At 44.6% G+C, this 15,439-nt stretch overlaps 1 protein-coding gene across 4 annotated transcripts; it reads left to right on the top strand.

The window, feature by feature from the left end:
- Positions 1–1,083: 1,083 nt before the first annotated feature.
- On the top strand, positions 1,084–15,129 carry cdc34a (cell division cycle 34 homolog (S. cerevisiae) a). 4 transcript variants are annotated; one of them, XM_035647466.2, is made up of 6 exons: positions 1,084–1,147; positions 2,302–2,545; positions 10,289–10,375; positions 10,619–10,716; positions 11,979–12,113; positions 12,228–15,129. In XM_035647466.2, exons 2-6 carry the CDS (start codon positions 2,363–2,365, stop codon positions 12,448–12,450), a joined length of 726 nt encoding a protein of 241 aa, XP_035503359.1. In that variant the 5' UTR covers positions 1,084–1,147; positions 2,302–2,362; the 3' UTR covers positions 12,451–15,129. The 4 variants fall into 4 exon arrangements, with proteins under 4 accessions (XP_035503359.1, XP_035503360.1, XP_047192586.1 ...); XM_035647467.2 differs by having other exon boundaries at positions 1,126–1,247; XM_035647465.2 differs by lacking the exons at positions 1,084–1,147; positions 2,302–2,545 and adding exons at positions 8,748–8,765; positions 9,124–9,216.
- Positions 15,130–15,439: the final 310 nt, after the last annotated feature.

Genomic DNA, 15,439 nt, shown 5'->3' with positions numbered 1-15,439 from the left:
CAGCTGAGTTGTGTAAAGTTCAACCGACAGAGCAGCTGGTTTTGGTTTCATTGTTTTAAGTATAACTAGTTTGTTTGAACTCAAATGTCCATTTTGTTTTGATCGCAACACGCTCGACAGGCTAGCGTCAACACCAAGCTAACTGGATAAAAAAAGAAACTTCCTGTGTACACTTTCAAAATAAAATCAATCGGCGTTGACTGAAAATTTATGCTAAAATGGCACAGGGTCACGATTTATGCCAGCTGGTGCCTGCTCTACGAATCGAGTTCAACATACCCAGGATATGTTTTAGTTATCTGTATTGACTTAACCTAACATTGACAAATAATCTTTATTGAATGCAAATGAATCTCTAATTAATTAGTCTATGTATTTATTTTGTGTGAAACACACTCTCCCTCAGTTTATTAAAAACCAGAGTTGACATGAAAAGTCTGGAACAGCAAGAGCTCAACAGGTCACAACGGTTAAAATCCCATTCATATTCTGAATCAACATTTTGATTATTAGCCATAATGTCGTAACCATCCGAGGTAGACTTACCACGACTTATAAGGTTGAGAAATTATGGTATATGCACCTGTAGAAGCCACAAGTCTGAATGATATCAAACTTGTATTAAGAAAAAAATATATTTTATTGGCCATATCATTGTGAATTTCTTCACTACCCACAATCCATGTACACAATCTTGTACAAGTGCCTTTTTTCCATTTTCCAATTCTTGTTGTTGCTCCAAATGAAATGTTTTATGGTGACGATTCATCTCGTGAATTTTTGGCTTGGATCCAGGCTTAAAAATCTTCTCTCTATGGAGTGAGTGAATAGGAAATTAATTTTCCAAACCTGAGCTGTTCTTAAAGTGGGCTGCATGTTACTGTTCAGCTGAATATCTGCTGCGCTTTATTATTTGTCACGTTGCTCTAAACTTTTTTGTCCAAGTCAGGATCCTGTAGAATGGTGACGCTGGTTTTCCAGTGATATGATTGGTCAGTAGGTGGATTGGTGACTGGCTTTGAACTCTTATCTCGAACTTGACCTGCCCCAGAGCAGGTTAGCCGTTCAGGATATGTTACCATAGTGATTTACACCGGTAAGAAGAGAACCAGCCACGTAGGACGAAAAATCCAGAGTTAAACCCGAAGTTAGTGCGATAACCGCAAATCCTGCTTCGTAGTACACACATCTGAGCTACCAAAATTAAAAGAGAAAACATTTAGGTGTACCATATTTTTTGAAAACAGGTAAATAATTGAGTTTATCTTTTTCTCAGATTGTCTTTAAAGCGAGCAAACAACCTGAAAACTGACAGGAAAGTGACATACCAACTCCAAAACAAAATTCACCAAAAACAAATATATTTTAATGTTGAATGTATATATCAAACAAAAGTTGACAAATACACTGTGAGGCTGTCGACAGCTGTTTGCCATGTAACTTTATTCTTCAAACATATAGAACTCAACAGTGAGTTAAGACCCCAATCATATTCTCCATTAACATTTTGATGATTAGTCATAATGTCGTTAACATCCAAGGTAGACTTACCACGAGCTACGGGATTGTAAAATGATGGTATATGCACCGGTAGAAGCCACAAGTTTGTATCATACCAACCATGTTTTTAAGAAAAACATGTTTTATTTGCAACGTCATTGAGAAGAACTACACTACCCACAATTCTAAAGGGTAACATCGACGTCTCTGATTGGTCGGAAGTCGTTGGAAGGGTATTCGCAATGGTTTATGGGATGAGTAGTGCCATCGCTCTTAAAATAATTATGTACACGGTCTTGTTGTACTTTTGCCTTTACCAAATTTTTGTATTGCTCCAATGTTTTATGGTAACGATTCATCTCGTGGTTTATTGGCCTGGTTCCAGGCTTAAAACTCTTTATATAAGGATTTTATGAAAAGTCAATGGCTTAAATGAACGGGACATTCACTTCCGGAACAGGAGACGTTCAGAAAGTGGGCGGTCACTATTGAGCTCTATAGATAGGAGGGGGATTTTTTTTTTTGAGCTTTAACCGGAAATAGAATAGATGTGTCAGTGTACGACTTGATATGAGTGAGCTTAGATGGTTGTTAACAACTGGGGCTACATGAGATCGTCCACAACAACAGAGCGAGACGCACCAGTTCCGACCAAACAAAGCACAGTCGCGGTTTTTACAAAATCCCGTTTCGCGACCAAACGAGCGGAAAACTAACGGCTGCGCGTCCTCGAGCGACGGGACTTCGTCGTTCCACTCGCGGCTATTGTTTGTGCCGAGCTAGCTTTGTCCTTCTTCGCAGGCACAGCGGCGGCGGTGGCGGTGTGTTGTCGCTGATCTAGTTCTACAAGTCGTGGTGGAACATGGCTCAGCATGGCCATCATGTAGCCAGTTCCCAGAAAGCGCTGATGCTGGAGATGAAGAGTCTCCAGGACGAGCCGGTCGAGGGCTTCAAGATAACTCTGGTGGACGAGTCGGACATGTACAACTGGGAAGTGGCGATATTCGGACCCCCGAACACGCACTACGAGGGCGGGTACTTTAAGGTGAGTGGCTACATGTTAGCTAGCTGTCGAGCCATTGTTCCGTGGCCGGTTGGTTTAGCTTTTCGCGGAAGGAAGAAGTCGTCCGGCGGTTAACCGTTAACTAACCACCGCGTCGACGCGGCTGTTTGTTTCCTGTTGACCGGGACACGACTCTCTGCTCGTCTTTGTTCAACTTCAACTCCCCTCAGTCGGGGTCGGTGGATCCCGGTGGAGCAGGACACTGAAACTTTCCGGCTCGCCTTTTGCTTTGTGAACACAGGCCAAGTGAGACCCGTCGTTGCGCCAGCGATCGTCCCACGGTCGCGTCGGTGTGAGCGTGGAACAAAAGGGCTCGTTCTGCACAACACGCCTCGAGATTCTAACGTCAGATCCGATCAGACGAGCTCGTCGTCGATCTCGCTCCTGTTCGTGTACTCGGATGAACTGTGGGGCGCGGGTCCACGTCGGAACTCGAGTGTTCCTCCCCCTGTGATCGAACATGTGTTGGCCTCGCAGAGATCTTGTTCCCGCCGGAGACCATCCGGGCTGCTGGCCCGAAGAGGGCTGGCGGTTGAGGGAAGCCTCCGAGTTATTTGTCTTCTTCTCCAGCAGCTCGACTGACCCTCGAGCTGCGCTTCTCTGCGGGTCCGTCAGGTTCCAGTCGCCCTGACCGGTCCCCCTGTGAGAGGCACACCTACACTGTGCATGTGGACCACGTGTGTGTGTTGTCGGCCCCGCTGAGAGTCTGCAGCGGGTTCCTCTCCGGCCTCAGCGAGTGTGTGACGATCAACTCAAGACACTTGAGAGGATCGTTGCTCACCCACATTTCCAGTCCTATACTGATGTGGCTGTTCGGCCTCAAATCCACTTTGATTTGTTACTTTGTCAAAAGATAAAACATGAACCCGCACAACGCAAAGTTGTTTTGTGTCAGCCCCTGATGGATATTAAATGGTACGTCGAGCAAAAGACGATGAGCTTTCTTTAGGTGGTACAACGGCTGTGGAAAAATAAGAAGATAACATAGTTCAGGGCTCTGAAAGGTTAAAATTTGCAGCAAGAGTAGCCAACAATACCGACAACATACTCTAGTATTACATGTCTTTACAAGGGCTCATACTGCCGAGCCTCACATTAGCCCAAGTAGTTTCCAATATAAAAAAGGCTCTGTAACGTATCAGCGGTGGCTCCCACTGTGTTCAGCCCATCCAGCGTATTGCGACACTTTAACTATACAGTGCTCTGTGATTCCAGTTTCTTGAGACGCCTGTTTCGTTTTGCCTCCGGTCTTTAGCTGAAGCCCCGTGAACGTGCCTGTCCGGGCCGCCACCGCCGCCATTCTCTGCGCCCCCCTGGGCGCTGCGTGCAGGTTTCCTTTGTCGGACCAGGAATGCACAGCCCTGTGAAATCCACCGCATGGTTGTGACTCATTGTTCTGCGCTGGGTTTCCATCCAACCTGTTTGCAATGCGTATTCAAACAAGAAAGAAAAACACACACACTCACACAAAAAAAGCACAATGTTACGACCAGGAAACCCAAGCACACCAGCAGTTATGACGCGCCGCAGCTGCCTGTTCATCAGAAACTGGGCAGGGAACAACGTCACACGAAACCTGGCTGAGTCAGGTATTTATTTCACCATGGGTGTTGCTCTCATAAAGTCACACCGTGATGAATACATCAGGACTGCAGACAGACTTGTGGACTGTGACATGTTGAATTGTCATTCAGGCAGCATTAGACCTTACTGGATCCCCAATACATTAGTAAATGCTACTTGATCGTAACTTACTGACAAAAGTCTGCGATGCTGACCTCCATTCGCTGGTTCGGAGACATTACCGAGCGTAAAATCCTTTATGTGTGTATACTTTCAGCGTTGTCACGTGAGGTAATCCTCCAGTGGTCAGAAGCCTGCACTACGAAGCAAGTTCACCATACTCAGGATATCTTTTCATTATCAGGCTTCACTGATCTCAACATTGGCCCGTCCTATTGAAGAAGTGAAAAGCTTCGTAGAACTGAAAAACCATAAAACATTGAAGTCACCTCCATAACCTCAGACCCTGAGGGCTCATCTGTCTTTTACCCTACCAGCCCAGCCATGGTGCCGACCGGGTCATGTATGAACTGAGATTTCTACCCCCAGAGTCTAGACTTGAAAGGGTTTTAAGCAGTCACTCAGAAAAGATCACGCAGTTTCACCATTAATAACATTTGGAAGATCCCTCAATATGCTGCCTTTCCTTTTTTACACTGAACTACATAAGCTGGCGTATTGTGATTTAAAAAAATATTTTTTGATGATGCTCCAGAGCCAATGGCGAGGCGTGTAACACAACAGTGGCTGAGAGAGTAGTGTGTTTGTTGTTGTCCTGATGATACAGTAACAATGAGGCTTAAACTAATTACTTTATGCTGCCAAAATGTTAATCTGAGCCTTAAATACATAAACCTTGAAGTGGGGACAAGATTAAAGTTTTAAATGCAACCCTACAACCAAAATTAATGGGGAGGTTGTCTACTTTTATGGTCTGCCTCCACCGAACACAAACTTGTTTTTTTTCTAGTTGATCTCTGGTCTGTGACGGTTTGACTCTCTCTCTTTGGCATCACTTCGTTTCTCGTGGACATCTCTGTCTTTCCGCACATTCTCTTGACCTCACGGAAATTTCAAGGTGTGAGAAATTATGAAATAACACAACCACTCCTGTTAATATACGCATGACCACAACAACTCACTCTCTGGTATTTAAGATTTCATGTGGAAAATTCGCCAAACCAAACACTAATTCGATAATTCACAAGTTGGTTATTGTTTTCTCTTTTTTATTTTATTTTGTATAAATGTTATATTGCTATTACCATCTGTGTGGCTTATGAAGATAACCACACCCACCAAACCTACAGTTGTACTATGACATTGATTTTCCTATGACCTCAGAAACTGTCAGGTCGTAGATTTGCCGTTTACTGGCTCTTGTTTTGAATCATGCAACACAATAGCACAAGGCTCCTCGTCATATGAGGTCATTTGCTTGTGTTTCACAGAGACGTTTCTCATGGTGAGGTACCTCTCAAACTCTAGTGTGCAGTGACTCTGTGCTGAACTGCTTTGCTTGCGAAGGTGCCTGGGATCTGTGAAAGTGAAGTGTTGCTGTGTCAGCACCTGGCGGCTTGGTTATAATTTTAGTTGTGTGTGTAACTGTGATCAAAATGGGGTCTCTTGCAAATCTCAGTCAAGTGGTTTACTCGAGCGACCACCTCTTCGCAGCAAACACGACGGAGGGAGATGTTGTCCGTCAGTGTTGGGCTGGGCCCCTCTAACTTTTTTAGCCTCTGACAGAGCGGAGTTGTGTTGAGCAGCTGACTCTGAGTTTGAGCCTGCTGTCTTTTTCCCCCCCTCGCATGTGTGCTACATGAGTTGTGCAGGCTCTATCTGCCTCGCAGTAGCAGTGTAGGGGAGGGTGACGGGCAAGAGGACGCAACCACGCTGCAGAGGGCTTGTCTGGGCCGGGCCTGGCTGAGCTGTTGGGAGTCATGTTTCTCCCCCTCTGGCTGTGTCACAGAGAAACAAGAGCAGGGTAGAGGGGGGGACGAGGGAATCCAGAAACAGCCAGATCAAGAGCAGACAGAGCCCTTCCTCGCTGCGGTGCCCCCCTGAAAGGAGATCCTGCTGTGAGCAGAGGTTATAACTTCATCCTGTATGGCCCACGAGTGGGGTAAGCACTCCTGTGAAACAAAAGCTACAAATGTTTGGCGGCTGTTTTAGTTTTCCATGTGTTACCGTCACCTCGTGATAACTTTGTGACACCACCTTCTGATTCTTTTCCTCTCCTAAACTCAGTTAATGATGATCTCTGGGACCTTCACAGAGAGAGAGAGGGAGGATAAAGTCTGTGTAGAAGGTGAAGGGAGAACAGATTTTTTCCTGTTCAGGGTTTTGCATTGACCTGGTTTACTTCGCTTTGCTGTCATTTTCCACAGGGTGGGCATGTTCCCTCTCATTCCCATTATCTTTTCAAGGCAGCTTTTAAGGTCATCACTATCCAAGAAAGAGTTTGACAGAAAGAGCAGACTGATCCTGTTCTGATCTGCTCTATGTTTTCAATATATTTCTGCTGAACGTTGTTGCGAAACGGACATTGGGAGTGCACATCTCAGTGGCATGTGTGTTGCGCAAGGCGAGCACAGAGTTGCTGGATGTCAGTTGTTGTCCCCATGCAAACTATTTTCAGATCATTTACCTAAATTTAGCTCCTGACATCTCCGGTCAACCCGCAGATGAGACAGGAGCCTCATACAACAAGCATCATATGTGCACTCGTGCTGTGGTGAAGTGCACAGTTGATGTCGTGAGGGGCCTGGTGGATAAGACTCGACACAGCTGGTGGTAAACTGCTCCACACGCCAGATGTCAAACAAGTATAGCTGCGTATTAATATTGCAATGAACCTAGGTGAACTGATCCAGCACCAGCGGGAAACACGCCTGCGCAATATCGTCCGTCATGACACATGTTTTTTCATCCATATCAGTGACGGGAGACTTCACCTTGACCTTGCAGTCAGCGATCCCCTCGCTGTGGCGAGTGTTGTTGTCCTTTATAGCCATTTTTAATATCGAAGCATTTTGAGTGACAGTGCGACTCACAGGTGACTCAGCATTATCAACTCTGCTTTAGTCCGTCACTTGACTCCTGCTGATGCTGCTTAAACATGGACTGCATTCTCTGATCTTGTTAAGTTCTTCGTTTTACACTTTGAATGAACTCTTTCTGACATGGGGCAGGAAGTGAAGCCGTATATGCAATTTTGGGGAAGTTGACTCCATGGCTAATTTGCCATCAGCGTGCACGTTCTCTGAAATACACACAGGTGGCATTCCTCGTGTTTACACGCGTAATTTACACACTTTTCTGAAGACGGAAGCGTTTGATGAATCCGACGTGGCCTGTTCGTACGAACTCACGGTGCTAACAAATGTAAGTGAAATTTAGGATTAAAAATGTTCCTGTATCAGGTCCATTGTCAGTTATCATTGAGTTATAAAGGTTTACTGTGTGCATCGCTAGTGTTTGCATTCACTTTGTGATATTGTGTTACAAGGAGAATGCTCCCCGTAAGCTGCATTGTGAAATCTTCTTACTGGGATTAATTTGCATGCTCTCCTTGATGCATCTCCCCACTTTGCTGCTGTACTCAGTGCTTGTATTCAGATTTGCAGGATTATGATAGACAAAGCTTTTTGATGCACTCATGGGATGTTTTTTTAATTTAAATAGACAGTATGCTTATATTAAAATGTTCCTATATAATGAAAGGTTGGGAGTGTTCAATAACATGTGTCTATGTATGACTAGAGAGGTTTGTGGCTCTGGTTTACGTTCCACTGTCGGATGGGGGAAAGGTTTTCTTCCATGTCTGTTCCTCTCTTTTGTTTCCGAGATGGCTCAGACAGTTTTGGATGAAAGTGGTGGACAGACAACTCCATGCCAAAAGATGAGTGGATTAAATTGTGTTGCTGTTAAGGGATTTTTTTCCCCTTCTATTTTTAATCCATGTGAACCAAAGAGATCTAGGAATTTCAAATACCAAGCTGCCGGAGAGCTTTTCATTCACACACTGTTTTGTTGGAAAATCTTATCTGGAAGGCAAATAAACAAAAAAACACTTTTCAGTGTTTCCTAGGTTTTTGTCCTGCCGAATGCCCACTGGTTTTAGTTTTCTTTTTTCTTTTTTCTTTTGATCAAATGGTTTCTCAAATGAATACTGATGTGAGCGGCTGTAGCTTATTTAAAACACCCTCACTGGCAGATGCTGCAGCTCTCAGCTCATCTTATTGAGGTCAAAAGACATTTGACAGGCAGTTGGACATGACGTGAAAGAGATTGAGTTTTCCCAAAAGTGCCAGCTAAGATTTTCTTTGCCCACTCCTCAGCCAGTGGGCAGATATGAGCTGGATGCTAATATTGTGTGAGGAGAGACAAACCAAGTCCTCTGTTGCAGCCTGGTCTTCCTCCCCGTCCCCCTCCCCGTGGCTGTGTGTTGCACCGTTGCCAACCTGTAATCTGTCCAATGTCGGCTTGAACCCTGCACTCTGAAGGGCTGCCAGTTTTTGGCAAAGTCGGTCAGACCCTGGGATTTTGTTCTTTCTTTCCTACAGGCGGCATTTTTTTCTCAGGGCTGAGTCAGTGTTCCCTCTCCGGGGCAGATTTTTCTTCTTCTTTTTTCCACATGGTGAGAGCAGGTTTCTTCTGTTGCTTGCAAATCAGGAATCAGTATCTGTAAAGACATCCAGTACAGCAAATGTTGATCTTGCACTGAAGGTCAGGACACACTGACACACTATAAAGTCATCAGGGCCTAAAATACAGCTCTCACAACCAGGGTGGGTGAAAGTGAATATTAACCAACCACACTTGTTGTGTTTTTGGGCTGAGCAGTGATAAACTGTTTTTTTTCTTTCTTGGTTTACATGCTACAATGCAGAGAGCTAAAGCTTACAGTATTATATAGAGCCCAACCCCCATTATTCCAAGTGGAATCCCCCTTCCTCCTCCCTCTCCCACTCCACTACCTCCCTGCTCCCATGCAGTCGAACGGCTACCCTCACCCCACACCCCACACCCTCCCTGCGCTTGACGGTTCACTGTGGCGAGGACCAGCTGACCATGCCGAATCAGCAAATGTGAGCAAGAAGCATGTGTGTGTGTGTGTGTGTGTGTGTGTGTGTGTGTGTGTGTGTGTGTGTGTGTGTGTGTGTGTGTGTGTGTGTGTGTGTGTGTGTGTGTGTGTGTGTGTGTGTGTGTGTGTGTGTGTGTGTGTGTGTGTGTGTGTGTGTGTGTGTGTGTGTGTGTGTGTGTGTGTGTGTGTGTAAATGACAGGCGGTGGAGGGGGCTTCACGCTGTGAGTGACGTGCCTGTGTGTAATCAGTGGAGTTGGTGTTCTGTGCAGAAAGTAGGATTTTAGTGTGTGTGTGTGTGTGTGTTAGTCAGGGTATATAATAGCAGAACATGGGTATGATTAGTGGATTGTTTTGGGTTGCAGTGACAGCTGGAGAGGACAAACCCCATGATGGCCTAACCCCCCCTGACTACACCCACCTATTGGTGTTTCTCTAAGCTCCACACACTCAGCAGCTGAATGCTCAGAGCATCTCCCTCCCTCCCTCTCTTGCTCCGCACCATATTACATTACACCGTCATTAGCTTCTCCATGATCAGCTACCTCAGTGGGGTTTGCCATGATTCTGAAACTACTATTTATAGGTTTCTATAAGTCACTATTGAAGCTGATCAACCTGAATGTGGAGATGTTCATTTAGCCGTTATGATACCAGAGCCATATACCATAGGGCTCTGAACTAACGCCTTACGACCGAATCCTGTGTGCGTGTGGTTTCTGCAGCATTGTTCAGACTTGAATTCAGTTTACCCTGGGAGACTGTGTACACCAGCAGGACAGGTTTTAGAAAATATATATGCGGATCCACGACACACTGCAGGTTTTCTTGAAGCAAATAAAAAACAGTAGTGCACTAAAATTACATGCGGCAGCCTTACTATGGTTAAATGAATCACCCTTTACTTTCTTAGTATATTTTTGAGCCAGTAAGTCTCAGTTGGTCGGATCAGTGGAAATGCTTCTCCCAAACCGCTGCAGTTTAGTGGGAAGTAGCCATGACGTGTCATGGCAAGGGAGAAGTGTGGATGAACCGCCTGCCTCTCACGTTGCTTTAATTTCTCCTCTTTCACTCTCAGGCTCGGATCAAGTTCCCCGTCGACTACCCGTACTCTCCGCCCGCTTTCCGCTTCCTCACCAAAATGTGGCACCCCAACATTTATGAGGTAACTAACCAGTGTAAATGTCTTCTCATAGCCTTTTAATATTCCTGTGAGCCATTGCTTTTCTAAGTATAAAAGTATAATTAAGATCAAACACTAGATTCCTTTCAAGTGATTCCAGGTAAAAGATCAGATTTTGTTTTAGGGCTTTTCAATGTTAAGCTTTTTGATACAAGATGTTTCAGTCCTAATATTTTTATCTAAATGGTAATAATTACCTGTCGGTGTTGGCTCCTATGTTCCTAGAATGGGGATGTGTGCATCTCTATCCTGCACCCACCGGTGGACGACCCACAGAGCGGCGAGCTGCCGTCAGAGAGGTGGAACCCCACACAGAATGTCAGGTACACAGAAAAACACTCTGTCCCATTCTAGGTTCTTTTGATATGGAGAAACACACAAAACCAGATCAGCAGAGTTACTCTTTGTCCAGTGACTCACAAAATGATTTAAATTATCTTGACACTTCAAAATGCTGGAAGTAAACATTACTTCACTCACAGTCCAGACAGTAAGTATTTGTACAGTAATACATTTTGATCTGTGCTTCAGCACATGTCGTGTGACATACATTAAAGTGTAGTGTCTGAGCTTAAATTTGAGTAAGTTAGTATTAATACGGAAAGAACTGTGTGCAAGATATTTTATCCCTTTTAATTTATTCATTACTCAAGTTCTCTTTTCTTTTGTAATTTTCCTACATCCCTATCCCTTTGATTGATGCATTTTTCCTGCAGCTGCACCTGGAATCATCTCGTTATGATATGACAGTCAAAGATGTTAAATGACTTTTGGACCGACTCATTTTCAACTCATTTTCCCCCCCACACAATCTCAGTTCTAAGACCACACAGGATCTAGGAGCAGCAGAGTGCCAATATATAAATCTGCAAGTGTTGGACCTTCTGTTTGCGGACGTAACATAACACTAGACAGTCATTTGAGATCTTCCCTGAGCTGCCAACCGTCATGCTGCAGTATAAATGCAACAAACATCCAAACATGATGTATAATTCATACCTCTTTATTTCAGATATATATACTTGGCACACATTTATTCAACCCTGGCAGCTTCCCCATTATCTTTCCCTTTCATTTTAAGCATTATGTTTACACACAAACTCTCACAGTTGAATAGAGCTGTGTAACACAATAATGGCTCCTTTGTCGCCCCAGAGCTGACGGTCAAAATGACAACAAAAGCAGAAGCAGCCCCACATTTTGGCCCTGGTGGGAGATCCCCAGTATGGGAATAGTTTTAGGGACGAGGTTTACTGTGACACCCAGGCTTTTTACTCACCCAGTATGGTTATCAATCACTAGGTCAGTGCAACTATTTGATTCAAGTATAAATAATGGATGGTAGTATTGTCTCTTATTGTTTCTCTTGGAGCTACGAAAATCAAATGGATCTTTTGCAGGCTGCCTCCTTCCCTTCTCTGTATCTCTTTGTCCATATGTCCTTCTTTCTCTCAATGTCTCTTGTCTTGTCTTACCTCGATCTTTCTTTCCCTATCCCACTCTTCCTCTGTTTCCCTTTCTTCCCCCCCTTTGTTTCTTTCCTCTATTTTAATCCCTCTCTTCAATTTCCGTTGTCTCCTCTCAGGACCATCCTGCTCAGTGTGATCTCTCTCCTGAACGAGCCCAACACCTTCTCCCCGGCCAACGTGGACGCGTCAGTCATGTACCGCAAGTGGAGGGACAGCAAAGGAAAGGACCGGGAATACATCGAGATCATCAGGTGCTTGTTTAACAAGCAGCACTCGTCACACCACAGAGAGTGTCGCAGGTACAGCGAGTACCAGCAATATAACTTGACCGTTTTTCTCTCTCTATATATTTTTCCTTCTCACAGGAAGCAGGTGCTGGCCACCAAAGCTGACGCAGAGCGGGATGGCGTCAAGGTTCCCATCACATTGGACGAGTACTGCGTTCGCACCCAAGTCCCGCCCACAGACGATGGCTCAAACCTCTTGTACGACGACTACTACGACGACGAGGAGCTGGAGGACGATGACGAGGACGACAACGAGGACTGTTGCTATGACGACGACGACTCGGGCACCGAGGACTCCTGACCTCGCTTTCCTGTGACGTCAGTCCCCTCACCCCTAAACCAGTCCCCGCCCCCTTCCCCCCACACCGCCCTCTTTTGTCATGGACTGAACTTTAAGTCTCTACACCTCACCCCCCCTTCTTCCCCTCATCATCCTCACTTAGCACAGGCCCCACTGTCCACCTTCTGTCACATGTGCAGTCACAGTATGGACACTAAAACCTGATGCATCGAAGAAAAGAAAGCTACAGAGTTGTTTTTTTGTTGGTTTCCTACATGTTTTCTTTTATTGTCTCTTCTTTTTTTTGAAAAGAGGTTACATCGATGACACACACAGACACACACACACACACACACACACACACACACACACAGTAGGAAAATGTACAGTAACAACACTTCCTCATCTGCTCCAGCTTGTCTGCACTGCTAACTCAAATTCCCACAAAAGTTTTTTTTTTTAGACTTAGACCGTAGACTTAATTCTTCCTCTGGCTTTGAGAGGAAAGGTGTGTGTTTTGTTTTTTTTTGACCAAGGAATGGTCACTTCCTGTTGTCGTCGTCGTCGTCGTCAGCAGCAGCAGCAGCAGCAGAGAGGAATGTAATATCACAGGTCAGAGCATAGAGCATTTGCAAAATAACCTAATTTTGAAAAATGATACTGTGTGTGTGTGTGTGTGCGTCTGTCTGTCTTGAAAGGCTGAGTCATGTCCGCCTCTGAGCCACGTATGTGACCTCCAGTTACCAGGCTGTTTGAAGGCCTGCCACGCCTCACCTCTGACATTTCTAGAGCCCCAGGGCTTGTGCTGCTTCAAAAAGGGAAGCCGTCCACGCTGCCTTGTGCCTTCCCTCGCTCCCTGATACCACAGATCTGAATGACTTGTGGGACAGATGGGTCAAAGGAAAAAAAAACGAGAAAAAAAAAACAACCCAGCGGCCGGACAAGCAGGTGGCAGAGGGAGATTTTCAGGCTCACGAGGTCTCAGGTGTCAATGACTTGAACAAGTAATCAATACCATCACCTGTCAGATTTGTCTGGCGTGTGAGTGATAAAGGTGAGAGCCAACAGCTGATCTTGAGAGTGGAATGTAGTTCAGGATCCCAATGTGTTGTGGACGGACTGCCACGCAGCCTTCACCACACTAGCACGTGCTTCTAGTGGCCTGGATGCATTAACGAACAGCGTACTGAGCCTGCTGCTGCTCATGAAATCCAATGTACTGTATTTAAAAAAAATACCTATGCAGTCAGTGCTTGAACTCACTTTTTATGCAGTGCTTTAAGCGTGGCAGTCTCCAGCTTGAGTTTCACAAGCCAGCTTCATACCTGTTTTATGTTTGTGATGGTTCAGTACAAGTCTCCAGAGGAAGATGAAAACAAGAGTGGGGTTGTACACTCGCCTTCGAAGAGCACACACCCCCTAGTGGCGGTTCTGTGTACAGGCAGTGTTTTGTTTTTTTCCTTCCTCTCTCTGCCCTGAAATGTTCGACTGGGCCACAGCCATTTTGACTCGCCCGACTCAGTGACCCCTGCTGCCTGGCACGAGTTCAGGAAGCAGTGCGAGTGATTTAAGAATAATGAAAATGATGGTTCTCTGCCAGAGACCCTCAACGAAACTGTCACAACTGACACATTACCACCACCCAGCAGTATTTCTGATGAAATTCTAAACATCGCTGTCACTGTGTTTCCTGTGTGTGTGTGTGTGTGTGTTTGAGTGTTTTTGAGAGAGAGAGAGAGTGAGAGAGTGAAAATTTGCCGATCGTTTGTAAGACGTTGTGGAGAAGAAGCATAGGGATGGGGGAAAGGGTCGATCTTGGAGCATGAACAGGAGACTGTGGTTCTTCAATAGCATGCCGTTAATGATGTGTTTGTGGTTTTTGAGATCTGCTATAAGGGTCGGGATTTTGTCCAGAGACAAAGGTTCTCAATTTTTATCTGAAGCTGTTGCATTGTGAATGGCCTGAGGCTTGTCCAATTTATTCTGGGCTTCTTTTACTGTTTTTGATGTAATCTTTTTTTTTTTCAAATTGCGCCGCGAGCTGCAATGTTTTCCGTCTCATATGTATAAAGTGCTAAGAATATTGACCTGATTGTTTAAAAAAACCCAGGATTGTTCACGGGGGAGTGAAATAAATGTACCAGCCGATTACATTAAAATCAGAAAAGTTACCCTGAACCAAATTGACACGCCACACGAAGCGTAATTCTTTAAGCCCTTCACAGCTCTGAATGCTCACAAATGAGTTATCAATATTCCATAATTGACTGATGTGCGTTACACAGCCTGTGAATGATTCTCCCCCCTCATTTTTGATGTTTTTGGGTGAATGGGATTTCTTTCTTTTTTTTTGTCAAACCACTGTTGTTTTTATCGCCTCCCCACAAGTTCTCTGAGCTCTGATTGATGGCAGAATCACCGAGGGACAAAAAAACCCCAGCAGTTAATTACAGAAAACGACAAGAACCTCAGGAAAAAAACAAAAAAAATAACAACCAACCAACAAACGAATCCTCTCCAGCGAGCCTGACCCTGGGGAGTCTCACTTTTTGGCTTCAAAGGACTGTTTACAATCCCTTGATATGCACATGTGGATATTTTGACGATCACTTGATGGATTTTTTTTTTCTTGTTTATATTTTCTTTTTTTCTTATGGTTTGTAAATCTATTTAAACTCTGAAATAAAGATCTTTATTAGATATTGACTTGATTCTTTTTTTGTTTTAAATTTATGGTGGGTTTAATTAGCTCTGGGAGATATAACTGGTTTCTCATATTTGTGATCCGTAGATGCTAAAATGAATGAGAAAGACATTTTTGGGGAAAAAAAACTCTGGGATAGTTCTGATCTGTAAGAGATTGCCTTCCTATTCACTTGGTTTTTCACTTTCAGTGGACCCTGCGAGGGAGGAAAGTACGTGATGAGATGTGAGTCTCCCTGCTCGACTCGACTTTGAAGGTTTTCCTGATGCTTTCCATTTTTCATCACCCTCTTAACATTGTGGTTTA

The sequence above is a fragment of the Scophthalmus maximus genome, chromosome 13 (genome assembly GCF_022379125.1).
Source record: "Scophthalmus maximus strain ysfricsl-2021 chromosome 13, ASM2237912v1, whole genome shotgun sequence".
NCBI classification, from domain to species: Eukaryota; Metazoa; Chordata; class Actinopteri; order Pleuronectiformes; family Scophthalmidae; genus Scophthalmus; species Scophthalmus maximus.
The sequence above is the reverse complement of the archived record's forward strand: the minus strand, read 5'-3'. Positions and strand labels throughout refer to the sequence as shown.

Excerpts from the sequence above, each read along its gene's own strand:
- cdc34a (XM_047336630.1), top strand. The coding sequence starts at position 9,004 with ATGCTACAATGCAGAGAGCTAAAGCTTACAGTATTATATAGAGCCCAA. Across the intron at positions 10,376-10,618 it reads GGCACCCCAACATTTATGAG|AATGGGGATGTGTGCATCTC; the intron begins GTAACTAACCAG and ends CTATGTTCCTAG. Across the intron at positions 10,717-11,978 it reads AACCCCACACAGAATGTCAG|GACCATCCTGCTCAGTGTGA; the intron begins GTACACAGAAAA and ends GTCTCCTCTCAG.